This window comes from Chamaea fasciata, unplaced genomic scaffold (genome assembly GCF_029207755.1).
Source record: "Chamaea fasciata isolate MVZ Bird 193981 ecotype frontalis unplaced genomic scaffold, bChaFas1.0.hap1 SCAF_6, whole genome shotgun sequence".
NCBI classification, from domain to species: Eukaryota; Metazoa; Chordata; class Aves; order Passeriformes; family Sylviidae; genus Chamaea; species Chamaea fasciata.
The window spans coordinates 29,464,172-29,491,212 of NW_027094091.1; the positions used below are offsets into that span (position 1 = coordinate 29,464,172).

At 36.5% G+C, this 27,041-nt stretch overlaps 1 protein-coding gene across 3 annotated transcripts; it reads left to right on the top strand.

Moving 5' to 3' along the window:
• The first annotated feature begins 267 nt into the window (after window positions 1-267).
• SLC7A2 (solute carrier family 7 member 2) lies at window positions 268-26,701 on the top strand. Of its 3 annotated transcripts, none has more exons than XM_066185828.1 (12): window positions 268-435; window positions 6,292-6,728; window positions 7,911-8,066; window positions 11,026-11,191; window positions 11,535-11,671; window positions 12,314-12,536; window positions 15,021-15,160; window positions 18,904-19,006; window positions 20,158-20,357; window positions 20,648-20,814; window positions 21,399-21,507; window positions 22,072-26,701. In XM_066185828.1, the coding sequence occupies exons 2-12, from the start codon at window positions 6,353-6,355 to the stop codon at window positions 22,248-22,250; spliced, it is 1,956 nt and encodes a 651-aa protein (XP_066041925.1). In that variant the 5' UTR covers window positions 268-435; window positions 6,292-6,352; the 3' UTR covers window positions 22,251-26,701. The 3 variants fall into 3 exon arrangements, with proteins under 3 accessions (XP_066041925.1, XP_066041924.1, XP_066041926.1); XM_066185827.1 differs by having other exon boundaries at window positions 6,338-6,728; XM_066185829.1 differs by lacking the exon at window positions 15,021-15,160 and adding an exon at window positions 15,572-15,708 and having other exon boundaries at window positions 6,338-6,728.
• The last annotated feature ends 340 nt before the right edge of the window (window positions 26,702-27,041 follow it).

Consider the following 27,041-nt stretch of genomic DNA (forward strand, 5'->3'; position numbering starts at 1 on the left):
AATGGCAATGGAAGGACTTTGCTTGGTACCACAGTGGGATTTCCCCATGCTTTTCCTTCAGGTGTGTTAATAGTTTCCCTGAAACAGGTGTGTTTAAATGCAGGAAATGGCATTCCAGCTGGGTTTTGTGTCATGAAGATAGTGGATATGATTTATCTGAATGCCAGCAAGATTTTTCTCTCCTTCCCTGCCTGCCTGCTTGGCTGGGCAAATAGCTGGCCAAATAGCTGGCCAGCTCACAGCCCTCCAATCACCTGGGCTGCCCAAGCCTCCACCCCTCAACACTGAGGGCTCCTGCACCACCTGCAGCTGGCTTTTAAAGCAAGTCTTTTAATAAAATCACTTTAACTCATTACTCTTCCATTTATGACAGCAGGAGTTCGGGACTGAGTAAGAGGAGCAGAAATTTGCCGAGCAGAAGTTGCTCTGAATCAGGTTAGTAATGAAGTTTACTGCTGAACCAACCTTGCCTTTAACATATGTGCTGTTTGAGCAGCAAGAGCTGTGCTATGCAGTTTGTTTACATTACAGTATTATTCTGTCTTTGGTGAAGTAAAAATTCAGTGTTAATATATAGAAGATGCAGTTACAGTTCCCTTTCCAGTCTGACTGGAAGGTGTTTCTGCTTCTGAACAACAAAACTTTCTTTGCTTTTCCCTTTTATGTGTCTTATACTTCTGTTACAGGTGCTGTTTTCCAGTTTTATGGTTTATTATTAAAATATGCTACTTTAAATATTTCAAGCCATCAGGAGTTTTGTGAAATTCTTGAGCACCACGTGAACTTTTAGGACACTTGCAGTAAAATAATGTATTGGTTGTGCATGTGTGTACATACATGCAAATCATAGACTATACCTAGTTTTGCTTCATTTCTGAATTCTTTTAATTTCATATATTATTGCACAAGATCTAATAAATGTAATACTGCAATCTTGAATAAGGCTTAATAGGAAAAAAATCATAAACTTTTAAAGGTTTTTGAGGAAAAATGAAGCTGAAAAATTGATGCTAAATTAATCTGTATTAACCAGTATATATTTATATTTTCCTATTTTCAATATGTTACAAACTCTTTGGAGTATTTTATCCTTAATTGGTATGCTTTACCAATTAAACATTTAAAATGTTTAACTACTGCATCTAAAATTAATAGTATATTACATAATACTAGCTCAACAGAATAGTTTTGAATAAATATCTTTATTTTATTTTGGCTTCAAAAATCATTAAACATAAATCTCAATAACAGTACTGAAACTTTCAGAGGTTTCATATTGCTTTATAACATTTGCTTTCCAAATGAGATTTTTTGATTTTTTTTTATTAGAATTTTTAATGGAAAATTTTGTGGGAAAAGTTGAATGGCAACTGCAGCAAAACTTTGGATTTTGCCGTGTGTGGGTTGGGTTTGATATGTACTAACTTAAAGCATATATGAGACAATTAAAATTTTATTTTAATGGAAGTAAAATTATTGACACATGATGTAAGTTATCTTTTTTTTGTTCCAATATCCACATATTTTTTGAATTTTGTGTGGAATAGGAAGCTAGGTTAGATTTTTTACATGAAAAATACTTCGCAGAAATGACAGGTTTTATATGACAGTGAAGCAGTCAAAGAAGGTTTAAATATTAATATAATCTTTGAAGATAGAGACCTTGTCCCTTGCATTGTGTTTTTAGTTACAAATTTTTTGACACCAAACATTTCCTGACAAAAGAGGGGTAACAACAGTTGAGATTAAATGTTCCTGATTGTTCACCTGAGCAAAGAGCTGGTATGAGTTGTAAGGCTGAACTCATCTTCTTGGACTGGCATTCAGATGTGCAGTGGGCAAGCAGTAAATGAACTGATTTACAATTGGCCAGGAGAGGCTGAAATTAAGGTCATTTTATCAGCAGATACTATAGAGAAAAAAATTAACCAAGACGATAAAGAACAAAAGGTATTGAGGAAAAACCTGTTTATTCAAGTACTCTGACAAATACTGTGGAAGTCCATCAGACAGGCATAAGAAAGTTTTGTTTTGTTTTTTCCTCCCTGTTAGACAAATCTGCCAAGTTCCTTTCCTGTCTAAATTATGTCCTGCTCTCCTGCCTGTATCTTTGTTGAAGGGGCAAAAGTAAACTGTGGTGTGGATGGCTTAACAGTTCTCTCGAGGAATTAGTTCAAGGAAGGAGGAGGTTTCCATAAGGGCTGGCCATTGGTCCTCAAGTCTAAGGCAGCTGAACTGAGACCTGCCTTTTTTGGAGGACTGTTGGAGGTGTATTCCGTGTTTATAGTGTAACTTGTAGCTAAATTAAAACTTGGTCCAAAGAGACTCCAGAAGTGAGGTGACCCAGCACATGAAGAACCAGAGCGGCCACCTCGGCTGTGTGCAGCAGAAGGAATGTGCCAATGTCGGGAACAAACAGACTTCACAGGTGTTTGCTCGTGACAAAGTGAAACTTGTTTTGCTTGCTGTGACGCAGCGCTCTCTGTAAAGCAGACTTCAAAGTGGAGCCTAGCACTAGGTTGGAATGCATGAGAGATTCATCAGGTTGTCTGCTCCACACTGTGATTAGAAATAACAGCATGTGGTTGGTGTGTTCAAAGGCATTTTCCTTAGTCGTTTCTTATCACTCATTGCCTATGCTTAAACTCTGTATAAAAGATCAGGATTCAATCTTTTCTCTGTTTAAACTGCATGAACGATACAGCCCACTCTGACTGGTGGTCCTTGCAGGCTACATGCCTTACATTGCTGTTCAAAGGCAGGCGGGTGTCCTACTCGGCTCCAAGAAATGTAGGACGGGTGCACCAGAGATGCCTCAAAAATACTCACTTCCTTCTTGATTGATTACCCAGTGTAATTACCAAAAGTGCTCTTTCCCAAGTTGTCAAGTGTGCCTTCCCAGGAAGGCTCAGAGCAGAGCCAGTGCTCCTCAGCTGTGGAGGACATTCAGCAGGGGCCCGGGCCAGTGCTGGCAGAGCTCACGGCAGTGGAGGCCAAGATGAAGCAAAGCCCACAGTCGAGTTCTAGGATGAGGCAGGGGAAAGAGGAAGGATAAAGGAGCAGTTAGGAGAATACTGAAACCTGCAAGTTGAAAAGTAGGAGACATAATTTTTAAATGTGTTCGCTTACCCTACTTCATGTTCCTCTCTGTCCTGAAGACCAGCAGAAAAGAAAACTGCTGTTTGCCCATACTCAGGAATGTGAGTCTGCAGGAATAAGACCCTTTCTAAGAGTGCGTATTGGCTGTCAGTATAAGCTTGTCCAGGACAATGCTGCCACCAAAAGGCACACCCAGCTGTTACCGTCTTTGCTTCTGTAGGTTTGTATTTTTGCAGAACACTCTGCCTCAGTGTTCTGATAAACTGCTCGTGAGTCAGCACATGTCAGTAGTCATTGCTCAGGCTGTTCTCTTGCAGAGGTAATGCATTAAAGGATCTGCTTTACAAGGGACACCTCAGAAAAACATTACGCTTGTCAGTTATTTATGGAGACATTTGTCACCTCATACCTATGTCATTTAGTCCTGTGCAAAGCCAAATAGCTTCGTAAGCTTATCAGATCTTCCTGCCGAACTGTCTTAACAAGTATGAAGTCTTGGAATGTCTCAGCCAAAACTGAAAGGGGGCCATGCCTGAGCTGCAGGGCTGCACTTGGCACGCAGTAACAGAAGTTTCGAAGCAGGGTTCAGGCATATTTTGTTATGAGTTTTGACATACTAAGTGTGGGAAACTGTGGAAGATGTGCTGGATTCCAGTGGTAGTTGTAAAGGGATATATGTTTATCAAGTCCATGTTAGGATGGATATACTTACAAAGAGAAGTTTGCCATGCACATTAGGTGGGGGGTTTTTTTCCCTCTACAGACACAAAGTTTGTATATTGAACTTTGCCTTTGGTTGTGCTCCAGTTTCTAAAGGCTAAAGAAGAAAGGCTGGATTTCTGTCAGAAGAGGTGTCTTTTACTGCCTTGTGGCTAGCAGGAATTAGCCTCCTTCCTCTCCCCAAGAAGCAGAAAACCCGCTCCTATTTCTCCATAAGGATTCCTTCTCAGCAGAGAAAACCATGATATCACTTACTGGCCACTGCAGTAAATGGCTGTACAATTTTCAGGACTTCTTGTCCAAAATGGCAGAGAAGCAAAACAATCTGAGATGCCGTTTGAATAACAAGAGTCTTGGAAATTCTTTAGTGGTCTGAGAACAAGATTTGCCAGAGTATTTTTCCCTGTTAATGCGTTAGCAAATGACATATTATCTGGGGGGAGGGAGAAATAATTCTTTTAAAAATGCTATGTTTCTGCAACATTGAAATTGTTAAGGTGAAGGGCATGGAGTCACAAGAGTGTTGCTGCCTGGCACATGGGTTGCAGACTAATAAGCATATTAATATAGCATCATAAGTGGTTGCTACAGCTTCAGAACTGTCATTAGGAGAAAAAAAAAATGTGGCCTCAGAATATTTGTCTAAGTACAGCCCAGGAAAAATAAACCTAGCTATGTGGGAGTGGAGTGCCTCAGGCTCAGACCCAAAGAAAGGCTGCTCTTCCTGAAGAGCTCAGGAGACACAGCACAGGATTTTGCCCGAACAGTTCAGTGCTAATTCCCTTAGAAGATACTGTGGATCTCTGCAGACATGAATATCATCTGAGTTCTGTAGCTGGTGAAGTCTTCATAGTAGGTGAGTCTATGTACCATGGGCAAATTCTTGTCTCTGGGAGCCTGGTGTGCTGAAAGGACTGCCTAATTGCAGCAGAGCTTTGGAAACTTCCACGTCTGCCTCCTCCCACTGTCCTGGGCCACCTATCACCTTTCAAAGGGGATTAAGCATCACTGTCCACAGGTATTCAGTTCCATTCAGCACTCTTTGTCAAATTCCCTTTACTTAAAAGGGAATGGAGACCTTTTTTCCTAAGGGCACTCCTTGAAGGCAGACGTGGCATGTTTGAGTGTACTTGGGGAGCTATTACAGGAATGGAGTGAAAATGTTCTTTCTCTTCTCTGGCGATTTTTTTCCCAAGCAATCTTGTGTAGGGGTGGCAGAGTTCCTGATACTCTCTGGTTCTGACTCTGTCTTAGGGTCAAACACTGTTAATTGAGCTATCCATCTTCATACTAAGTCATTCCTGTTAGTGGATTGAACTAGTGTGAGTAGAAATGTCCTTTAGTGTTCTAGGAAACTGATACAGACCAGGAAGGAATAAACCAGCAAAAAATCTTCATCTAAATGAAATAGATTTTCAGTTCCCAGGAGGGTTCCACTTAACAAATCATAGAGTATAGATATTTACGGTATGAGTTGCAAAGATAAACATCAGTTTGGGAAGATGACAGATGGTATCGCTTTATTCTTACCAAACTCTAAGCCATCAAAAATAAAATTCAAACAAATACATAAAGACAGAACTTGTACATTAATGTTGCCTCTTTAAAATATTATTTTCTATGGGATGCCCATGTCCTCCCTCCCAAGAAAGTGCTTTGGACCCTTAGTGACCATTTTTTTTAGTTGGGAAGCTGGATCACTGCTGTTCCTAGCAGGCACCCGTATCACAGGCCAGAGTAGCGCTGCTCCCCTGCTGGCCTCCAGGACCAGGTCAGCCACAGAATCTGAGCATGTATGCTACAGCTGATCACATCCCACACTGTGACGGGCACTCAGAATATTGAAGAACTGCAGCTGGCATGGGATGAGCAGTCAGCCCATCTGGTTTTGTTAGATGATTGTTAGGCAGAGGTGTGCAAGATTTCTTGTAAGGATAATTACACCTGGGCAACTTCACTGGTGCGTGAGAGAGTAGAAACAGTATTTTAATCTGCTTTCAAGCAGTTCTTACTGAAGCAAATTCTAAAGGCAAAAGGTATGTATTTGAAGACAAAAGGAAAGTGAATTGGCGCGGTCAGAATAATGTATTTTAAACTTTCACTGTCTATAGTCTTAGTTTTAGATTCCAAAACCACTTATTTATGTTGATGTTGATCCTTATCTTAAAAGTGTCTATGATATACGACATAATAGGCTTCTGTTTTAGAAGTGGTTAAGAAGTGGCCATTAGCAGATAATTAGAAACATTTTTTTCTTTTTTACAGCAATGTAATGAACCTAAGGATAATGGATCTCTTTCCTTGGGGACATAAGGGCTACATATAAAATTAGGAATAGTGTATCCCTAATTTGTTTCCTGTGGAAAAAGCAATGCCATCTTATTTAATGTCACAAAACAGTGTGAATACATTAGTTATTAGATGTGATTAAAGTTCTTCCTGCAAATACTTTTCCCCATTGTTTTTCAGCAGAATCTACACTACCTTTTGCATATGGGAATAATTCCCTTTATTTCAGAGCTCTACATCCACCATGCTGCCCTGTGAACCAGCTCTGTCCTTTATTCGGTGTCTGGTGCGGAAGAAGAACATCAGTGGCGAAAGTCTTGAGGACACCAAGTTGTGCCGATGCTTATCAACACTGGACCTTGTAGCTCTGGGAGTAGGAAGTACCCTTGGTGCTGGTGTTTATGTCCTTGCTGGAGAAGTAGCCAAATCTGATTCTGGACCCAGCATCGTTGTTTCATTCCTCATTGCTGCCCTTGCATCTGTGATGGCAGGTCTCTGCTATGCCGAGTTTGGTGCTCGTGTTCCCAAGACTGGTTCTGCATATTTGTACACTTACGTTACAGTAGGTGAACTGTGGGCTTTTATCACTGGCTGGAATCTCGTTTTATCCTATATTATAGGTAAGGTTAAGAACAAACACTGGCCCCAGGGGTTTCTGTGGGAGCAGATGAAAGATACAGACTTAGGGCTGCTTTTCTTTTCTGTCTTTGCGCTTATGTCTTTTTAACCGTGCTGAGATGAAATAAACAAAATAATTTGATTAGGTTATTTCCTTCTGTGCATCACCATTGTGAACAGAGCTTTTGCAAGATATTTCTGTAACAGTGTGACACATACCTTGCATGAAGATTGTGTCAGAAAATTCAGTGATGATGCACAAGAATAAACAGCATTTATTTGGCATCTTTGGTCAGCAAAAATAATTTCAGAAAAATCAATAAGTATTTTTTTTCTGAATATACACAGCAAGGATTTTTACAGGGACTCCACTATAATATCTTACAGGAAAGTCATGGTGTTTAAGTACTAACTTGCTAATATATCCTTGTACTAATTAAGTGCTGTCCTATCTGGTAATCTCATAAAATACAAAGGTGACCAGATCTGAATAAAATCAATGCTTATGTGACAGATAGTCAATAACATTTTTGGATTTGAAAACTATTTCTCCCAGAGGAACTTGTTCCAAACTTCCATTATATTGTGTATGAGCATGCCTAGCTTTAGATGTGTACCTACAGGATGGTTACTCAAATCATTACAAAACTGATGTTTCCCAGTATTGTATTAAAATGTATTTCGTGAGAGGAGAGTTATACAAATAAGATTGTATTTGGCCATGCACTCTTTACCACAGGAGGGTATTAATTTTAAAAATAGTAACATACTTATTGCTAGTGATTTTTTTTTTCTTGCTTTAATTACAGGTGGCCAAACTTTCATTGGTGTTCTTTCTTAAAATGCTTTCTTACATTACTTTTTATTGTTTAATGTATATCATATCATAATTCTAGAAATAAGCTTCTTCCAGGATCAGGAATAGATGGCACAGAAATAATTTCTGCAATATTTTGGGAATAAACCAGGCAAAAATTTGTATATTTTTGTTCTAGAAAAACTTGTTACCATTTAACAAGCAAAATTCTTAAACATCAAAATTCTTCAGCAAAACAAACATCACAGGCTCTACTTTTTTTTAAATACAAGTAACAACAGGCTTAGTTTTGTTTCTTTTTTCAGTATAAGTAGCTGTATCCCACTGTATGGGTGTAAAACCCTAAATATGCATTTGTTTTATGAAGGTACATCAAGTGTAGCAAGAGCCTGGAGTGGCACCTTTGATGAGCTTCTTGGAAAACGGATTGGTCATTTCTTCAGCGCCTACTTCAGAATGAATTTCTCTGGGCTAGCAGAGTATCCTGACTTCTTTGCTGTATTCCTTATATTACTTTTATCAGGTAAGGCAATATATGGCAATATATGGCTTAATATATGGCTTAATTTATGGTGGTTGTGATTTTTTACAGTTAAAAGTACTAAACCTGTAGGGTTTTGCAACAGAAATACCTTAAGGAAGTTCAGAGGCACATTTTGTACTGGCACAATGGCTCTGTGAATTAAATGTATATAATCAAATTTTCACATGCACCCTCTTCTCTTGAAACTGAGACATGAACTAGTCACTTGTCAGTACTTTTTTTTTTTAATAAAACCCATGATACAGATTGGTGGTAGCAGGAAAATTACACAGTTCTCTGTGTTTTCATGGCTTTATCACCAGTAAATGCTTTCAGAGTGGCCTGGAGGTTAAGCTCTGTCGTTTGGTGATGTGGTCTCCTTAAATTATATATTGTGCATGTCGCGGGCATTTTAAGGGGGTTTTTCCATATAAATTGTTCACTTATTTGGTATATAGTAACATTCCCCTTTTTAAGTCTTCCGTTGTCTATCCTAGAGTTTGTTTGACCTAAAGGGCACACCAAAGTACTTATATGGACCATCAGACCAGTTTGAAACCTGAGTAAACCTTTCATGTCTACTCTTCCAAGTCCTGTTTTTGTCTTTGCTCGTGTATTGTTACAGTTCTGGCTGGGGTTCCAACAGTGTATTATGCTTTTAAATCGCAAACACTGAGACTAACTACATGCCATTTGAGGGATCAGAAAGCTCAAAAATACTGCAACTTATTTCCATGTTTGCATTTAACAATTATTTACCACGTGAAATGTTCCTACTGCCACTAGGAATGAAGGAAGCAGGAAGTGTATTCTAAAGTGTGCAGTTTGTTTTCAGGCAATACTGGAAGCATTTCAATATTCAGTAGAGGTCTTATCCAAATCTCATATACTTGTCATGTTCAGTCTCTCTTTGGATTAAACCAAAGCAGTAGCTTTTCTTCTCTGAAAAGTGAAACTAAGTTATATGTATATAACCTGTTCTCTTGTTCTGAGTGGGCATTTTTTTTAACACAGGAAAACATTTCTGTTCTACCTACTGCCATAATGACTGACCAGTGCATCTAAAGATTTATTAGGTCTCTGTACATAAAAGAATGGCCTCCTATACTTAGGAAGATCTGGGAGTTGACTTGATTAGGTTTAGTCCAGCATCCTGCCATGCTTGTGGTTCAGAGTTGCCTATAGGACCAGTTCAGACCTTTATGTCCTCAGTAGGGCTGGGAATGAATGTGGAATATAACTGGAGCAGACCTTCCCATTTTACTCCTTCCAAATAAAGGAGTCAAAAATCACACTCTGAAAAGCAGAGTACTGAAACCTCACAAACCAAACTACACAGTCCTGATTCAGATGCTGACGTCTTTTCTGTTTTCTCCATTGCCATTACTGCTTCAGTACATAAGAATTAGAGGCTCTTGAAAAAAGAGGAAATGTTTCCCCTGTTGTTCATCACTGCTCCTGAGTTTTCATTTGTGTCTTGTCTTTTCACCCCTACCATCATTCCTTCTTCACTCCTTTCACATTTGTGCTGCAGATTGCCTCTTGGGGTGTCTGTGATAAGAAGCCAAACCCCAGTGACTGAACTGGGAGGAATTCCCCACTGCTGAAAGGGGGGCAGTGGGGATGGCTCAGGACTGTGTAAGCTGAGCATGATGCAGTAATTGGATTGTGAGCTGTGTAAAGCTGAATCATAGGAGTAGCAGGTGATGTTTTACAGAAAATGTTATGTGCTAAGCACAAGGGAAAGTACATGGAAATCTGGGGTTTGGGGGGTTTTTTTGTTTGGTTGGTTGGTTTGGGGTTTTGTGGGGTTTTTTTGTTTGGTTGGTTTTGTTTGATTTTTGGGTTTTTTGGTGGGGGGGAGGTTTGTGGTTTTGGTTTTTTTCTGTTTTGTTTTGTTGGATAACAAAAGGACTTTAAAAATACACATACTGTGATTCACACTGCATTAGGCTGATTGAGACACTGCCTTTTTGGGAAAAACTGAGCAGAAGAAAGCATATATCTATTTCAATAACAATGTCATTGGTGATGAAAACCTGAGCAGCTCCTAAGATAATTTCTGTGTAAGATAGCAAATATCTCATTAGCAGAGTCAGAAACTTTTTAGACATTAATTTGGGAGGCTTAAAATTTTCAGACTTAATCTCTAAATAATGAGGGAAAGTATGTATGTGATAATACTGGAAACGCATAGAGCCCAAAGGACCTGTGAAAACTTTCCAATTGTATTTAATTTTTCCTGATCTGCTCACTGCCTGTTCCATTAAACTGCTAACACTTTAACACTTAAAATTGTTAAAAATCTAATGATAAAATAGAATCCCGATGGAATAACTTTCAGATTATTGAAATGCCCTACTCTCTAATATAAAGCCATGTGTATATCTGTTTTCTAGGATCTCTATGCATCAGTATTACAAACAGGAAGCATGCATTTCTTTTAAAGCTTTTATTAATGAACTAGGAAATGGGATTTACTTTGATGGATGTGCCCTGAAAAATGTAGTCAGCAAGTTACATTGTTAATTTAATAATTGTGCTTCTTTTCTTAATCTAACAGATAATTCTTCTGTAAGGAATATATTCTACCAGTCTGTTTTTGCAAAGTATAGAATTCTTGAAGATACTTTTACTCCATGGCACAAAAGAGTTATGGATTGGCACCTCAGAGAAGTAAAAAGTAGCCATTGCTAAAAATACTTTTAATAGTTAAAGAAGAAGCTTTCTCTTTTGTGGTTTTCCATATATTTGCCTGTTGTCATGCCCTTAAAGAGTCTCGCAAGTTTGTGATAATGCTTTTGTAAAAAACTGGTGATGCTTTTTTCAATATTGTTCACAGTACTTGCATACATTTAGATACACATACACACATTCTTTTACAGGTATCCCTTCTTTAAAATGCCATTTTATCAGTATAATGGGCCATTCACATATATAAAATGTTTTTATTTTACAGGTCTTTTATCTTTTGGAGTAAAAGAGTCTGCATGGGTGAATAAAATTTTTACTGCTATTAACATCTTGGTCCTACTCTTCGTTATGATTTCTGGTTTTGTGAAAGGGGAAGTTGACAACTGGAAGATAAGTGAAGAATATCTCAGAAACTTTACTGCAGTAACAGAGTAATTTTTTTAAATCTATTTACTTGCTCTTATTCTAAGCAGTTTTCTCTTACACATGCTTTAGTGTAATAAACACTTTTAATGTTTTAATATGTTTGGTCACAAACTTCAAAGAAAGATGATAGTTCCTTGATTCAGATATTCTTCATTTTGCTGTTATTTTTTTTTTCCTTACAAGCTTAGACGTAAAAATGTCATCTCATGCATTTTGTAAAGCAGATCTCTGTCATGAGAACACTTAAACATTTTTTTTTTCAGAGTTCTAAGGTAGGGGGGTGCATGTATTTATCCTACCAATAAGGGGGGGAAAATTATCTTCCTGCTGTATTTTTGTTCTTTATAGGAACCTCTCATCCTATGAAAATGTGACAAGTATATATGGGAGTGGTGGCTTTATGCCATACAGTTTCACAGGAACGTTGGCTGGTGCTGCAACCTGTTTTTATGCTTTCGTTGGATTTGACTGCATTGCAACAACTGGTATAGTATTTATATATGTGTGTATATTTGTTTAATGTGGGGAGAGTTTTGCAAAAAAACCCCAAAGAACCACGAAAATGGAATAATCTCTCTACTCTTCTTACTTTGCTTTCTTCCAAACCTCTTTCAGTCAATGTAGAATGAGTCCAAGTTCATTCCTGCACATGGTTATCTTTCTGGGAAGAAGGAAGAGGTTCTGTTTATTTCCTTCCTGCTCTAAAGAAATTGCTTTCTAAGTCTGGAAAGTGCTTAGTATACAATTTTTGTGCTCAAATAATTTTAATCACCTGCTTACTTTTATAGTTCTCTGAGATAAGGTGTCTTTCCTAATGGCTGATAGGGAATGAGTACATTGAAAGTGTAGGTAAATAACTAAAAATATGGGCTTGGAGTACTCTGAATATACAATGTATTTCATGACCTTTAATTTACCACTATTTTAAGACTATTTCTGACAAGAAAATACTGAGTTCTGTTCTGTGTGTTTCAGTTTATTTTGCTCAGGTGTTTAAAACTTCTATTACAGATATGATTCCCATGACTTTGATTAACAAGTGATTTGCCTTTGCTGTTATCTCTTAAAGCTGAAGGGAAAAAAACAGTACAAATTTTTGGTGGGGCATTTTCTTTTCCTTTTTTCAGGAGAAGAGGTCAAGAATCCCCAGAAAGCCATACCCATAGGAATTGTGGTGTCCCTACTTGTCTGCTTCATGGCCTATTGTGGGGTTTCAGCTGCACTGACACTTATGATGCCATACTATCTGCTAGATGAGAAAAGTCCTCTGCCAGTAGCATTTGAATATGTTGGATGGGGTCCTGCTAAATACCTTGTGGCAGTGGGATCCCTCTGTGCTTTGTCTACAAGGTAAAGACATTGAAATACTATTTGGAAAAGCTGATGAATAATATATTACATTTATATGTATGTTCATGTGTTCATTTTGAAGGCTCAGTCCATGCAAAGAATTAGCAATAAGTATTATAAGCAAGACTTAAGCAGGTCTAGTTGAAAGTAGCTGTGTTAATTTAGGTTGCTTTTTTGCTTTTTTAACTGTATTGTTATTGACCTCTACCTCTTTGGTAGAAGCTTATTACACCAATTTTAATATATATATATATATATATATATATATATAAGTATTTTTAAATATCTGACCTGCAAGTTACCTTTATTAATTGACAATGTAAACCTCAGACATTGTTCCTTTTTTTGCTGCCCATTTCCTGTGACTCAGCAACTTTATGGGCTCTGTGTATTAGTAGGCAAAATTGAATACATTATTAACTAGCTCCACTCCTCACCTTCATTGCCTGTCTCTGTTTTCCTCCAGTAGCCAGTCTGTCTTCTGACATCATCCCCTCCTGTGGTTTTTGTGTGGATATTTGAGATGTAGATTGCAGCTGTGAAAATACTATAATTTATTCCCCTTTGTGAAACTGTGAATGTAACCTTAATGTATTATTTCGATTAAAAAGATCAGGGAGTGCACAATATATATACTAGTGTTCGAATATATTACACCCCAATTGTAATATGATACAAACAATTAAAATAGAAAATTGCTTGATACTTGAATTTAAGGATAGAAAAATGCTGATGCCAATCTTTTACCTGAGCATATGTAGGTAAGGAGTCATTTCCGTGAGCTTCAGTGGTAAGAACACTGGCTGCCTTTCCACAAAGGAAAACAAGTTGCCTGTGGAAGCACTAATACTAACAGCACTCTGACGTAACCCTGGAGACATTAACCTGAATATGAGGTGGTTGACTGTGGGCAGTGGTTTAAAAGAAATGAACATTTAGGTGCAGGAGGGAATAGAAACATGAAGTAGTTCCAGCAAGACACTAAAAGACACGTAGGACTGACTTAAGAATGTCACTCTTACACAGTTCATCCTGGGCTTATATTTATTTTCTATCAAGTTGTCATGGTCCCTTCGGGTTGGAGGGTTTCATAGATTTTTTTTTTCTTTACATTGATAAGTAGCAGAAGTTACATATGAGAAACTAGGTTAAAGAAATTAATACTGGAAAAAAAAGTGAACTGACATGGTAAGACTGCCTTTTTAGAAATTTGAACCATTGGTCTCTGTTTTCAGTGTATTCTGAAGAATTACATTTACTCCTGTGGAGAGATTAATCTTTCAATCTGTTGACTGATGTTAGTTTAGGACAAAACAAAGAAAACTGTATTTTATACTCCTCAGTTTAGAGGTACAATTAAGAAAAAACATTGGGATGAATTGCTCTTGGTCTTTACAGTTTCCTGTTACTGTGCTCTGTCATGAACTTTCACCAGGGTAAATATGTTTGTTAATATTGCCATTATGTATGCAAGTGTACTTTTAAAAAGGGTAGGATGAATGAACTTTACAAAGCTAAAACAACAAAAAGCTCTCTGGAATTTTTTTGGAAGGTACCTTCTTTGTGGAAGGTACACTCATACATCAAAATCAGTTCATTTGCAATAAAACTTCTCTCCTGTTTGCCCTTAATACTCATGTCCCACAAGTGTTACTGGACGTACATAGCACCTGTGGTATGAAGAGCTGTGCCTTCTTTAAGTGATACAGTTGTTTCTCTAAAGTAAGAAAGGAAACCCTTCACCTGGTTAAAAACTTGTGCTTGCTGCAGAGGTTATACTGGCTATGATTTCACCTTCTGTTTTCTTAATTAAAAGTATTTATCTTTGAGGGAAAGAAACCACCTAATTTAAGATGTATGTTTTAAGAACTTCAAATTATCAATAGTTTTAAAGCCTTATGTGTTCTAATAACAAATCTAAGTTAATTAGCTTTACTTCTTCCAAAAAAAAAGTCTTAATGCAGCTTGCCTAGAGGTGCTATAATCAAAAGAATTAATCTGCCCAAGTACACTTGTATGGTGCTTACTTTCAATTACTGTTAATCAGCAGGCTTACATGGAAATATAGATTGTAAGGGATGCTGCTTATGCTTATTTGCTGCTGCTGACTGACAGACTTTCTCCAGGAATACTAAAGCTTAATTGCATAGTTGGTGTGATCTGGAATATGTTCCTGGTCCATTAACACCCAAGAACTACAGTGATGACAAAAGAGTTATCTAGCTAATCTGGATTCTGTCTGATGAAGCAATTTTATTACCTGAATTAATATAATAATAATAATAGTAAATCAACCTTGCAGTCAGAAAAATTCTATTTATGTCTGATCTATAGTACCTTGGGCTATGGGGCTTTCTGGTTTTATCTTACAACCATACATTTTGTTTCTATACATGCCATTAATTAACATTTTTTATCTTGTCCATGAATACAACTCTGCATGAATTGTGTTTCCCATGTTGCATGTGTTTGCTTTTTACTCAGTCTTCTTGGATCCATTTTCCCAATACCACGTGTAATCTATGCTATGGCGAAGGATGGGTTGCTTTTCAAATGTCTAGCTCAAATCAATTCCAAAACGAAGACCCCACTAGTTGCTACTCTATCGTCTGGTGCAGTAGCAGGTGAGACTAAGAGTTGATCCTTGTAAAGAAAAGTGCACTGCTAAGCACATTGCATATATGGAAATAAAACAGTGTTATGCAGCTTTGATTTGCTTTGGACTGAAATGATCAAATCTGCTTGTTGCTAGGTAAAGCAGTCTACCAGTAAAGCTTTTATCTACCTCTACTAAGATTTTTACTTGATGGTTTATCTCAAGTGCTTTCAAAGCCTAGGGTCAAAATAAACAATAACCTGAAACCAGGAACATCAGTTGACCAAACAAAATCCCAAGAGCAGCAACACAGAGCCTAAGCAAAACTATACCTAAACCCATTAACTCCTCCAAGCTTTCTTTTTGTGTAGTTGGGTTTACCAGTAAAGCATCGTGCTTTGAATAACCTGTACTTGAACTATACATTTTTCTGTTCTAGTCTTCTCGGCTCTATGTTCCCTTTGCCCCGAATTCTGTTTGCCATGGCACGTGATGGTTTACTCTTTAGTTTTCTTGCCAAAGTGAATAAGAGGCAGGCACCAGTTTCTGCCACCTTGACAGCAGGGGTCATCTCTGGTAAGCTCTCAAAGCCCGTGTTACTTAAAACTGAGATTTAAGCACTCTGTGCACGTGCATGGTACTTTTTATTTTTGAGAAGGGCTGCTTGTTAACTTCCCTTGCATGTACAATGGGAATAAAATTACTGAGTAATCAATGGGTGTAAGAACTCCAGATCAAGCCAATCATGGTGGTGGTGATGGCCTTAATGTCACAGAATTCAATTTTTTTTTTTTTTATATTAACCCCCTGTGTGGTGAATAAGCTTGTTGCTTAATCTGAGTCCCTCAGGCTGATGCTCTATTGACAGGGCTTCCTTGTCTGACATAGACCTAATTTATTTATCCCATCTATAATGGGGGGAAGATTATTAGTATGAGATATAAGAAAAAAAAATTACATTTGCAGCAGGATCAACTTTTATGTAAACAACAAAGATTTTTAAGTTGTCTTCCAAAGAAAATGACTGTTGTTGTATAAGCTTACCAAGTTGTGGTTGAGGGGCATATGTGTGTTGGGGGCTTACATGTCTGCAAATATTTGTATACACATACATGCCTACATGTCTTTTATCAAAACAGTACTTTGGGAGCCGTTGCCAACTCTTAATGTAAATTCTTAACATACAACTCTTTCACTTTTGTTCATACTTCTTGCAGAGGTACATATAGCTGTGCCCAAATTTCATTGTCATTTTAGTGGGATGTCTAATCACCCAGGAAAACCGGAAGTTTTAGAAATATTTAGCTCAAAGGCAATCAAGTTTTTAAAGTAATTCAAATATCATATACATGCCTTAGAACTTTCAGAAATCTTGGCTAAAATTAATCTCAAATAAGAGATTCAGGAATGAGACTGAAATTTTTTTATTTATAGTCAGGGTCATCCTCAGATGCTGCAAGACTGGAACTCCTCACACGGCACACTTGACAATAATGCAGAAAGGCACAGTTGTTGTCCAGATAGTTCCCACATGAAGCATATATTATCAGTTCCCTTTTATTTGGTCAGAGTACAAATAGATTGCAAAGCATCATTATTTCAACTTTATTTTATTTGAATTTATCTTATTGATATATTCTCCTATAAAAATTTGGAAGTGCAGTTTCATGGGATGAAATCAAGATCTGTATGTGAAATCAGAGTAATGATGAGAAGAAAGAATAGTGTATTACCCAGTTGGTAAAGGAATTGATACAGTTATACAGCCCTGCCTGTAGCTCTGCAGCAGCTGACATTGGACTGCTTTTAGACAATCTGGGGAATTTGGTGCATCAAAAGCTCACCAGAAAACAACTTTTATCTACTGCTGGAGAAAGAGTAATTTCTTCTTCTAGTTTTTTTTTTTTTTTTAATCCATATTTGGTAATTTGTGGTCATAAATAGTTTTGACAGAATAGTTATGGATGTATGCGACATCTTATATTATCTGACTGTAACTATGCATTTGTAGCATGAATAGTTTTACACCTGTAAGAAATGTTAAGGAGGTGAGATGTTTAATTAAGGTTGTCAAGACTACACTTGAGGCAACCATCAGGTGTTATTATGTGACTGACCTTTTCACAGGTGGTAATCACCATGGCAGATCTCTGCACATGGCAAAATGTTTCGGTGTCAGTCCAGTTTTACCATAAATGGACCTGCCGTTGTCTCTTAGAGTAGAATTAAGAGAGGTGGAAACAAAATATTCTGCCTTTTTTTTATCTTAGTAGAGAAGAACTACTAAGAAGAAATTTGAAGGCATTTTTCATTTTGTCTCTAAAGTTAAAGAATATCCAGGCTACAGAGTAGCCTTTTGAAGCTGGGATTAAAAATTAAATATATCTAATGTACAGGAGGTTTCAGTAGGTTCTGTTCTTCCTCAGCATTGATCTTTAGAGCGTGAAAAGCAGAGAGGTATTCAAAAATCTATACTGCAAATTCCTTTATGGATTAAGGAACATCCACTCTCATAAATGAAAGCAGAATCATCTTTCTTAATTGGAAAAAGAGACTCCCAGATTCTATAAAAGTTCTGTCATCTAGCAGTCTTGTTTTCAGAAAATCACATTTTGCTTCCTCCTTTAGGATCAAATGCCAGAGGAGTATGTGTCCATGTGTTTCTGCAGTTATGCAGCTGTCTACAAATACATTAACAATCGCATACCATAAATATTAAATATAAATATTTTGAATATAGAATAATTTGGGTGTGTATATACACACAATGTATAAAGACTACATTTAATAGTTTCTTTTGATGCTGAGATTACTGATGATTCAAAAAATATGCATCTCAAAAACATTAATAAAATAAAATATTTTAAGAGCCTCTTTGAGCACATGTATTTCAAATCAATTGGAATTAGCCTTTCATTTACTGATAGCTTTTGCTAATTTCTTTATAAATAATGTAGTTCTGTGTGCAAAAGCATAGACAAAAAAAGATATTCCAGAATCTCCAAATGAACGTGGCATTAGTTTTTAACACAAGATTTCTATAATTACTTCCACTGTCATGGAAGTTTCTGCCTCTGAGTTCAGTGATCATAAGAATATTATTTCTTGAGAGACATTACTGGTCATCCCTGAAGGTGAATTGAAAACTATTTTTAGTGAAATAACCACTAACACCCCCCCCCACACACACACACAACTATTTTATTTGAGACAAATTGATCCTGAATGTCCTCTTCACGTAGAACTCTTTCCCAGCTCAGCAGAAATTTTATATCACAACAACTTTTTCTCAGATTGGCAGTGGGATCCATCCTTTCAGCTTTGGTGAGATTCTGCTGCAGGATCTGAACTTCATTCTTTAAAAATGTATTTTTAATATGCCCCAAATTCAACAATATGTGTGCAAATACTTATATCTGAGTAAGTCAAATATAAGCTTGATTATGCAGCATGACTGTATGACTTATCAGTGCCTACCTATCTGAATGAGATTCCCAACTGCAGGGAATTAGGTTTGGAATAATGATACCAGTAGCTCAAAAATTGTAGGTTTAAGGATTATCATGATTTCGCTCATATTGCTGTCAGTAAAACAATAAATTATGCTGTGGACAGATTTTAAAATCTTTGCTTAGTATATCTTTAATATTAATCTTGGCACTTATGGTTAGACTTGATGATTGATGATCTTACTTTTCTTCCCTGGTGTGAATGATTCTACAATTCTACATCAGTCTCATGGAATTTTTTCCATTTCTTTTCTTATTTTAGCTGTAATGGCATTTCTGTTTGATCTAAAGGCTTTAGTGGACATGATGTCTATTGGCACACTTCTTGCTTATTCACTTGTGGCAAGCTGTGTCCTCATCCTTAGGTGAGCCAAAAACATCCTTTGTATCCTACTGGGGGGGGGTTTTGGGGGTTGGTCAGTAAATAAACAGAAGTCATATTTACAAGACATGTTTTTTGCTAGACAGCCAGTAGCTGTGAGCACATAAATTGTTTCCTAAGAAGCAGTGACTCCCCGAAGAAAACAAGGGTATATTGTTACATAAGTACAGTTAAACTGGTGAAATCTAGACACCTTTTCTTTTCCAGAAGAAGCATTGGTCCCAAAGGTCCTAAATATAAGTTTGAGTACAGAATTCAGTGAGTGATACTTGTATATGAATACAATCTATGCTGTACATCAGGCACATTGCATTTTGAGGACTGTATGTGAAAGGGGTAGATGTTCTTGGTGGTTCACACGATGAACAAGTTCAAATAGTTGTTTTGTATTATCCTAGTCAGAAAAGAGTTTTAAGATGTGGTAGTCCTAGATGAGAGTGCAAATACTATCTCTCAATGAGTTTTACTTCTCAGTAAAACTCTGCTATTGGTCATGTTTTGAAAGCTATGAAATTATACATTGCTAGCTCATTTTATAATGTATTGCTCTTTTTATTTTAAAAAGTCAGCCTTTATTGCTTAAGGCTAAGTAATTAACTCTGAAAAGTGTAACAGCTTAAATTCAGCTCAAATTCATTGTTGCAATAATTTACACTTTAAAAGAAATGCCTATTCTATTTAAAAAGGACTCACCATACATATTTTTCAGGATACACTTAAAAGCTAACAAAGCAGATGTCAATTTTCGGTTAATGCCAGTTAGAAGCCTCTTATAGTATGGAAAGCAAGTCAGAAACAAGATCCCTTATTCTTTCCTTGCTGTTGACTACCAGACCCTGTCCTTTCTTTCTGTACTGGACTGGTCATTTATCTGAGCTATTAGTGCATTCAGGTAGCTTAAAAAACAGCCAAAAAAAAAAAAAAAGTCTCCAAACAAACCCATCCAAAAAGTAAGTTGCCATAGGATTTTTATATATGATAGTGACTAATAATGCTGTTGCAGGGCAGTTATAACTCAGGAAATTCTAATGCTCTACTGAAAAGAATTTAGTACTTCAGAGCATTCATAGAGTCATATTACTTCAGATCTTGAAGTATGCTGAATGGTTTTTTATTACTCTGTTTTATGCATAGGTACCAGCCCACCTATGAGGAACCAAAATACTCTCCAGAAAAAACAGCTTTGGCTGCAGCTGAAAGGGAATCTGTAGGAAGTGAGTCACAGATGAACATGATAGAAGAGAATTGCTTCTGTCTTCAGGCCTTGATTAATCCATCCAATTCCCCAACTGAGCAGACTGCAAATACAGTTTACATTTTAGTGGGTCTCTTAGGTAAGTATTTGGCTGTCCAAACTCATGTATGCATTAACATTTATGGTGGAATTTTATTAAAGACAGAATTGAAAATCCACTGATTACATGCCTTCTTTCAGTCATACATGTGTCGTTCTGTGCTTTTATCCTTCTCGATGAATTGATCTAATCTGTAGTCATTTTCATTTAACGAAACATATTCATAACCACAATAGATGTTGAAGCTTGCTTTCACTGTTCTTAAAAGTCACTTCCTCTTCAATGCAGAGATTAAGTGACCTATTTCTGTAATTTTGTTTTTTGTACAGCTTGCTTGATTTGTGGCTTGAGTGTCCTCATTACATATGGGATTCATTTCATTGCTAACTTGGAGCCCTGGAGTATTGGCGTACTTGCTTTGTTGGTGATATTCTTCATAGTTACCATTCTCCTCATCCAAAGGCAGCCTCAGAACCAGCAGAAAGTAGCCTTTATGGTGACTAACTTATTCTCTATGTTATTCTCTGATGAGAGCTTTGGATGGATTCTAACGAGTGGGAGAGAGAACTTAAATGCTGGGAAACAAGTCAGAAACTGATGAGTGTACAATCACTTGTCTGTGTAATCTGCAATACTTTGGACCTAATACAGAGTCTAAGTCTTTTCATTTTGCAATTTCACTTATGTTGTAAGATCAGTTATTCAATGGAAATAATGAAGTATAGAGATGAAGGTCAAGGAATATGATGGAGCTGGGGGGAGCATTTCAGAATAAGAGAGATAGATATATTATTTTTCAGCTGTAAATACAGGAATTCATTAGTATACGTCCAACACAAATTGGAAAGTTTTTCTATAGCCTTAGAGAATATATATTAAACACAATGTATTTTAATAGTTTAAGATCTATAGAAACTGTTGGTTAAACCCAGTGAAAATTTCACTAGATTACAACAGCAAAAAAAATTTCAATTCTCTATTAGTGATTACACATTACCTCTAGTTTGTGTTACATACCCAAAGTGTGACATGCAAAAAAAAATTATGTTTAATAGAGACATATTAAATATTTCCTTTTAGGTTCCATTATTGCCATTTTTGCCATCATTCAGCATACTGGTAAATATTTACTTGATGGTACAATTAAGTGGAGAGACTTGGATGAGATTTAGCTTCTGGATGTTACTTGGTATGTACTTTTGTTCATTTCAGTCACTTCATACACTAGAACTCATGATTTCCATCTTAGAACATTCTTTTCCTTCAAATATTTGAAAAAATCTCTGTGATTTAATAAAAATCAACTAATATTTCTGAACAAAAGGAAGAGCATGCTTCGGAAGAAGTATTTATATGCAGTCATCTATAGGAAGAACTCCAATAAGCCATGATTTCTTTTCCTAGTAAGTATAGCCAAAATTATGTAGAAACCTGCTTGTAACACGTTTCTTCCTACTATTTCAGCCTGTCCTCTTTTAGATCTAGGAAATGGTATTCATTCCATCTAGACATAAATTAGAGATAATAGTTTTCATAACTTATTAGAGCATTTAATTATGCAAAAATGATGCACTGGAATCTCCTGTAGAAACAGGGAAGACCTGAAGCATGAGCTCTGATTCAGATATCTGAAGAAGAAAATTCTTTTGAATTCTGAATTATTTTGAAAAATTTGTTCAGCCAGAGAGAAATACCTACTTTTTGATGCACTTCTTGCCTGAAAACCCTATAAACTTTTCTTTTCCTTTGGAAGGCTTCCTCATTTACTTTGCTTATGGCATGAGACACAGTGTTGAAGGTCATCGTGGCAAAGGAGATGATGATTCTTGTTCAGAAAATAGTGGGATGCAAGAAAAGAACCTAGTGGATGACCCTGAAAATTCAAATGAAAGGGATCAATTTCTTCCACATGAAAGGACAAGTGAATGTTAAATTCTGCAAGCAGACAAATCTTTTAAATCTTCAATTGGCATTTTACTTGCAGACTGAAATTTCAGAAGCTTTCTGCCAACATGTGCCTCTTGGAAGTGTTTACTACAAGGCCTAACTGATATTTTGGACAAGCTGCTAATCCATCTTCATCGTTTCAGAATTGACAGCAGGGAGAACAGTATTTAATTTTTTTTACAAAATACCCTTTGGCAAGCAAAAATTTGGAGACATTGTTTGAAGTGTCATCCAAAATCACTGGCAATCATCGGACATGAAGAATTTTAGAACTGTCTGCAAGAAGTTCTGAGTATTTGACAATGCACTGTGAACATAAGTGCCTTTCATACCTTCTCCTTATCTCTGTTGCGTGTTTGTAATGTGTTTCATACAGGCCTGTATCAATGAAAATGTATTTGCAAAATGAATGGTAATTGCATGGATTAGATACTTTGTAAAAATTAGAAGAGCATTTATTTATGTAAAAAGAAGTAATTGCTTATCTTTACTAATCATGACTATTAACCCATAGTCATGGAGAAGTCAAGCAGTGAAGATACTTCAAAGGTTTTTAGTCCCTCTAAACAGCATTCATTTCTACTTAAGTGCAGGCCTTTTCTTTGAAAATGATGTGTGTATAGAATAATACTCACAAGAGAAGTTCTTTTGTTTTCTGCAAAATCATCTGGGAAATAATCTGTTGGTTACAGTATTGACAGTGGCAATCAGATGTGATTTAGCAAATTTTGTGCTTTTGACTTCAGAAAGGCCAGAATTTCATATGACTAAATAATTTGGTACTTACCTGCAGCAGTCATACAGTTTTCCTCCTTACTACTCATTCCCCCCCCCATATTTTCTCCTTTATACGTGTTCCAAAACTGATATTGCTGCGATTAGCATTACACATTGCTTTTGCCAAGAAAAATTAATGCACAAAATCCTAGCTTTCTTTTCAGATGGTGGGGGAGGTTAAAAAAACGGAGCTCTGGGCTTTTGAAACAAACTTTATCAAAGGCGTATTTCAGTGCTTCATTAAGTCTTAAATGTATGTTAATATTGCACTTTTTTGTCAGCCAAGCCTGCATCCACAAATCCATTTATGTGGGTATGATGTCTAAATGCCAATTTATGTAAAGACCAAACTGATGTGGCAGTGCTGGGCAAAGAATTATTTTAATGCTGGTAAAAACAGAAAATGTTCCTCTTTCAGCATAAGTCATGTTATCTGTCAAAGGCACACACATATTTTCACACTTTTTCTTAGCAAGGAGTAGGTTCAAATCCCATGAAGGATTCCACAACATGAAATCATTTTGCAAGAATATATTTACAAAAAAAATCCTTCTCTAGAGTAAGAACTGTCTTGGACTTTGTCATGGAGAGTTGCAATCTGTTTCTGGTACTAACCATTGGTATTAATCTCTATTGTTAGGTATAAGAACTTTAGATGCCATGACAACTATTCTGGTTGACAGTGAAGAGCACCTTACTTGTTATAATAGCTGGAATTTTATGGAAAAAAAAAAAAAAAAGAAAAAAAAGAAAAAAAGCCCAACCAAACAAAACCACCACAACAAAAAAACCCCAAACTTGTTAGGCTGCTTCTGTCTCCCTCCTTTTTCAGAGCAGTAAGTTGCTCTTTTTAATCTTAAAATGGCTTCTTTCCCAGCAGTCTAAAATCTTCAGCTTCAAAAAAAGCCATTGCTGTGGGAGCAAGTCAGCTGTGCCCATGTGAAACTTTACATGATGCCTTTACAGTGAAACACAGCTCTTAAAATTCCTTCCACATCTCAGCATGTGGGAAGCACAGACTTACTTTTTGCTATGGTTGTTGATGCCACAGAGCAGGCCAGCTAGGCTCCCAAGACACAAACTGCTGCTGTTCTGTCATGAGCAAGGGAGACTCCATTCCCTCCCAAGGCCATCATACAGAATGTATGTTTGCACGCGTGTCTGTGCATTTGCATTTGTCTGAAAATAGCCGATAGTGAATTTGATGTACTGTTTAAAATAATTTCTATATTGCACTGGACTTTTCCTTTGAAGGGATACTGCCAATATAATTAGCTTCTGACTAAAGCAAGTGCTAGCTAAGGCCTCTGAAGAGAACTAAAGGAAGTAAATTTTCCAGCTTCTTTACCTAATGTATGTGTCAGCACTTTGTGTATTGAGATTCCCCTTTCATATGTATGAGTATTTCTCCTCCCTTGTTAGCAAAATTAGTTATTTTAAAATAATAGGATGTGCCTGTACAAGTGTTGCTAAAGACAGATGGGAGGAGCTGAAGCACCAGAACTATTCACATAACTAATGAGATGTAAAATGAAATTAAAAGAAAGACATTGGGTACTCTTAGTTGCTTCAGCTGGGCAAAGCTTATTTATATGTGTGCATAGTCGTTATTAGTCAGTGTCTGAGTGAAAACAGACAAGCCAGAAGTAAGATATTTATGGTAAATTTGATGTGTATTTGTATACGCAGTCTTAAAATTCCAGACGCTTTAGTGGGACTCTACGGAAGCAAAGACATGCTATGCTAATGTAAGGATACAGCAGCGATGGATGCAAGAAATCCTGATTTTGTTCTCATATTTGCCCTATCTCTGTACTTACTGGAAGAAGAGCTGAAAGCGCAAGTCCATTGGAATTAAATTACTGTTATTTTTTAACCCAGTTGTTGATATTTTACATTGTACTGTGCAAATAATAATGGTATGTATTAATACAAAATATCTACTTTTGAAGGTAGCTTAATGGGTTTTTATTTCCTTTGTAGAAAAAATCTCATAAACCTTATTTGTGTTTCTGAATAATTCATGTTAACAGTAGTGATCTTCTTGTGGTATTCTAGTCCTAATTCTGCGGTGGGAAGTTTTATGAGGTAACTTAGATTTCATTGTCTGTTATCATGGATTAAACTACTCTGTTAATCACAGTATCCTTTTCCCTGCACAACAAATGCGGGTCAGATTCCTGAAATTTGTCATATTGTGCTCATGTTGCCAAGTTTTAAAGCCATTTATATTACTTGCTCTTGGAGAACTAGCAGCAATAAATGTCAATAGTAGTGATACAGAGTTACTTGTGTACTTAAGTAGGACTTGAGCTGTGTCATCCAGAAACTTCAAATAATACAATGAATTTAGAGGCAAAACTTGGTAAAGCTTAAATATATATTCTGTATTTTATTACATGATACAAGTCTATTCACATTTCCCTTAAAATTTATGCAAAAACATCTATATTTAATAAATACAAGGTATAGTGTTTTCATAGAATTTTTAATAAGTGCCAATGTCAATGTGCTCTAAGCATCCTGAGGTGGTGACAGTGCAGGAAACCTGTGTGGGACTGTGCAATTGGGCCTTTGACAGTGAGACACAGTTTTTACAGTAGGAATTTAATTCACAAGAAGGCTGGCATGTCTTACTTGAGTGCATAAAAAAAAAATAATGCACTTTTTAAATGCTCTTGGGCCCTAATTCTTCCTAGACATGCTGGGAAGTCTGTACAAATTTCAGTATGTTCACTGAAGTCACTGAGGTTACTCAGTGTTAAGCAAATACGAATTTTACAGAAAGGGGGTGGTATTTTATATAGTACAGGATCTTTGTGTTTGTTTTTAATTTCCTGTACATTTAGTATTTCTGTCTGGTATATCTTTTGAGGACCTCTGCATTTTTAATAGTTGGACCTTTTCAAAGCTAAATATAATGCCTTTACCAGGTGCTGATCTATTTTCCATTTGATCTTAGAAATCAAACTCCTTAACATGAGCTAAGTTGAAAGATTTCTGTGCATAGACATGCAGACATACGTTACAAAGAACTGTATGTGTATGTATTTTTTTATTATTATCAGTTGGACAAATTCTGTTGTTTTTGTACGTTTTCATGAACCTTGTGCAAAGTCAACTCCAGCTTCGCCAAGTTTAGTTGGAGTCAGAATATGAGGATTTGAATATTTAGGAGAGCTTTTTTCTTTTGTGCTTTGTTTCCTTTCTTTTTTACCAGAAAGTAAAAGCATGAAATATGTGTTACATATCTTTAAAAACAATTGTGTGCATCATTTTAGAAAACATTAGCATTCATATCCCTCTTTTCTTTTTGTTTGTATGTACGTTTTAGTGATTATTTCTGTATTGTATGCTGCTGAGCATTCAAAGTGTAGATAGGATGATTATGATTCAATTTAAACTACAAATTTGTATTTCTTTGAATTGCTCTACCAAAATGAAAAGTCTTGAATTTTTATGACTGTAAAAATGCTTGTATTTAAGAATATGGTGCTTTTATTCCCACTTTACAACAGAATTGTTACTAGTGACATTTTTAGTTCTTAGTTCCAAATTTTAATGGAAATTACATTGCTCCTTATTTACTGTAAAATGTGCTTTGTGGGATAACAATAGTGCATTTGTTCCATATTTTTTAAATAAAGTTGAATGTCACTTGTATGTTCTTCATACAGCAGCTGTAACTTTAATCACAACAATAGTTTTAGTTAACACTAAAATAGTATAGTGACTTAAAATCAGGAGTATGCCAGATATCTAATGTCATGACATTACACAAATCATAGCACATTTAAAATAAATAACATGATAACATTGTATGCACTGAATAGAGGGAAGAGAGAATAACAGTCTTTGATTTGGGTATTTTGTGTTACACTGCCATACCAGAGATGATGTTGGGTTTGATTTCCAGAGGGGGTGAGTAGCCCTCAGTGTTTATGCTCAACTTTCTGAAGCACCAAGCCTTGTCCTGATACTCACCCAACCTCAGAGTTG

What these genes read in the sequence shown, in the direction of transcription:
- SLC7A2 (XM_066185828.1), top strand. Translation starts at nt 6,353, where the DNA reads ATGCTGCCCTGTGAACCAGCTCTGTCCTTTATTCGGTGTCTGGTGCGG. An exon ending in AACTTTACTGCAGTAACAGA is followed by an intron (nt 11,192 to 11,534) that starts GTAATTTTTTTA and finishes TGTTCTTTATAG; the next exon opens with GAACCTCTCATCCTATGAAA. An exon ending in CTCTGTGCTTTGTCTACAAG is followed by an intron (nt 12,537 to 15,020) that starts GTAAAGACATTG and finishes CTTTTTACTCAG; the next exon opens with TCTTCTTGGATCCATTTTCC.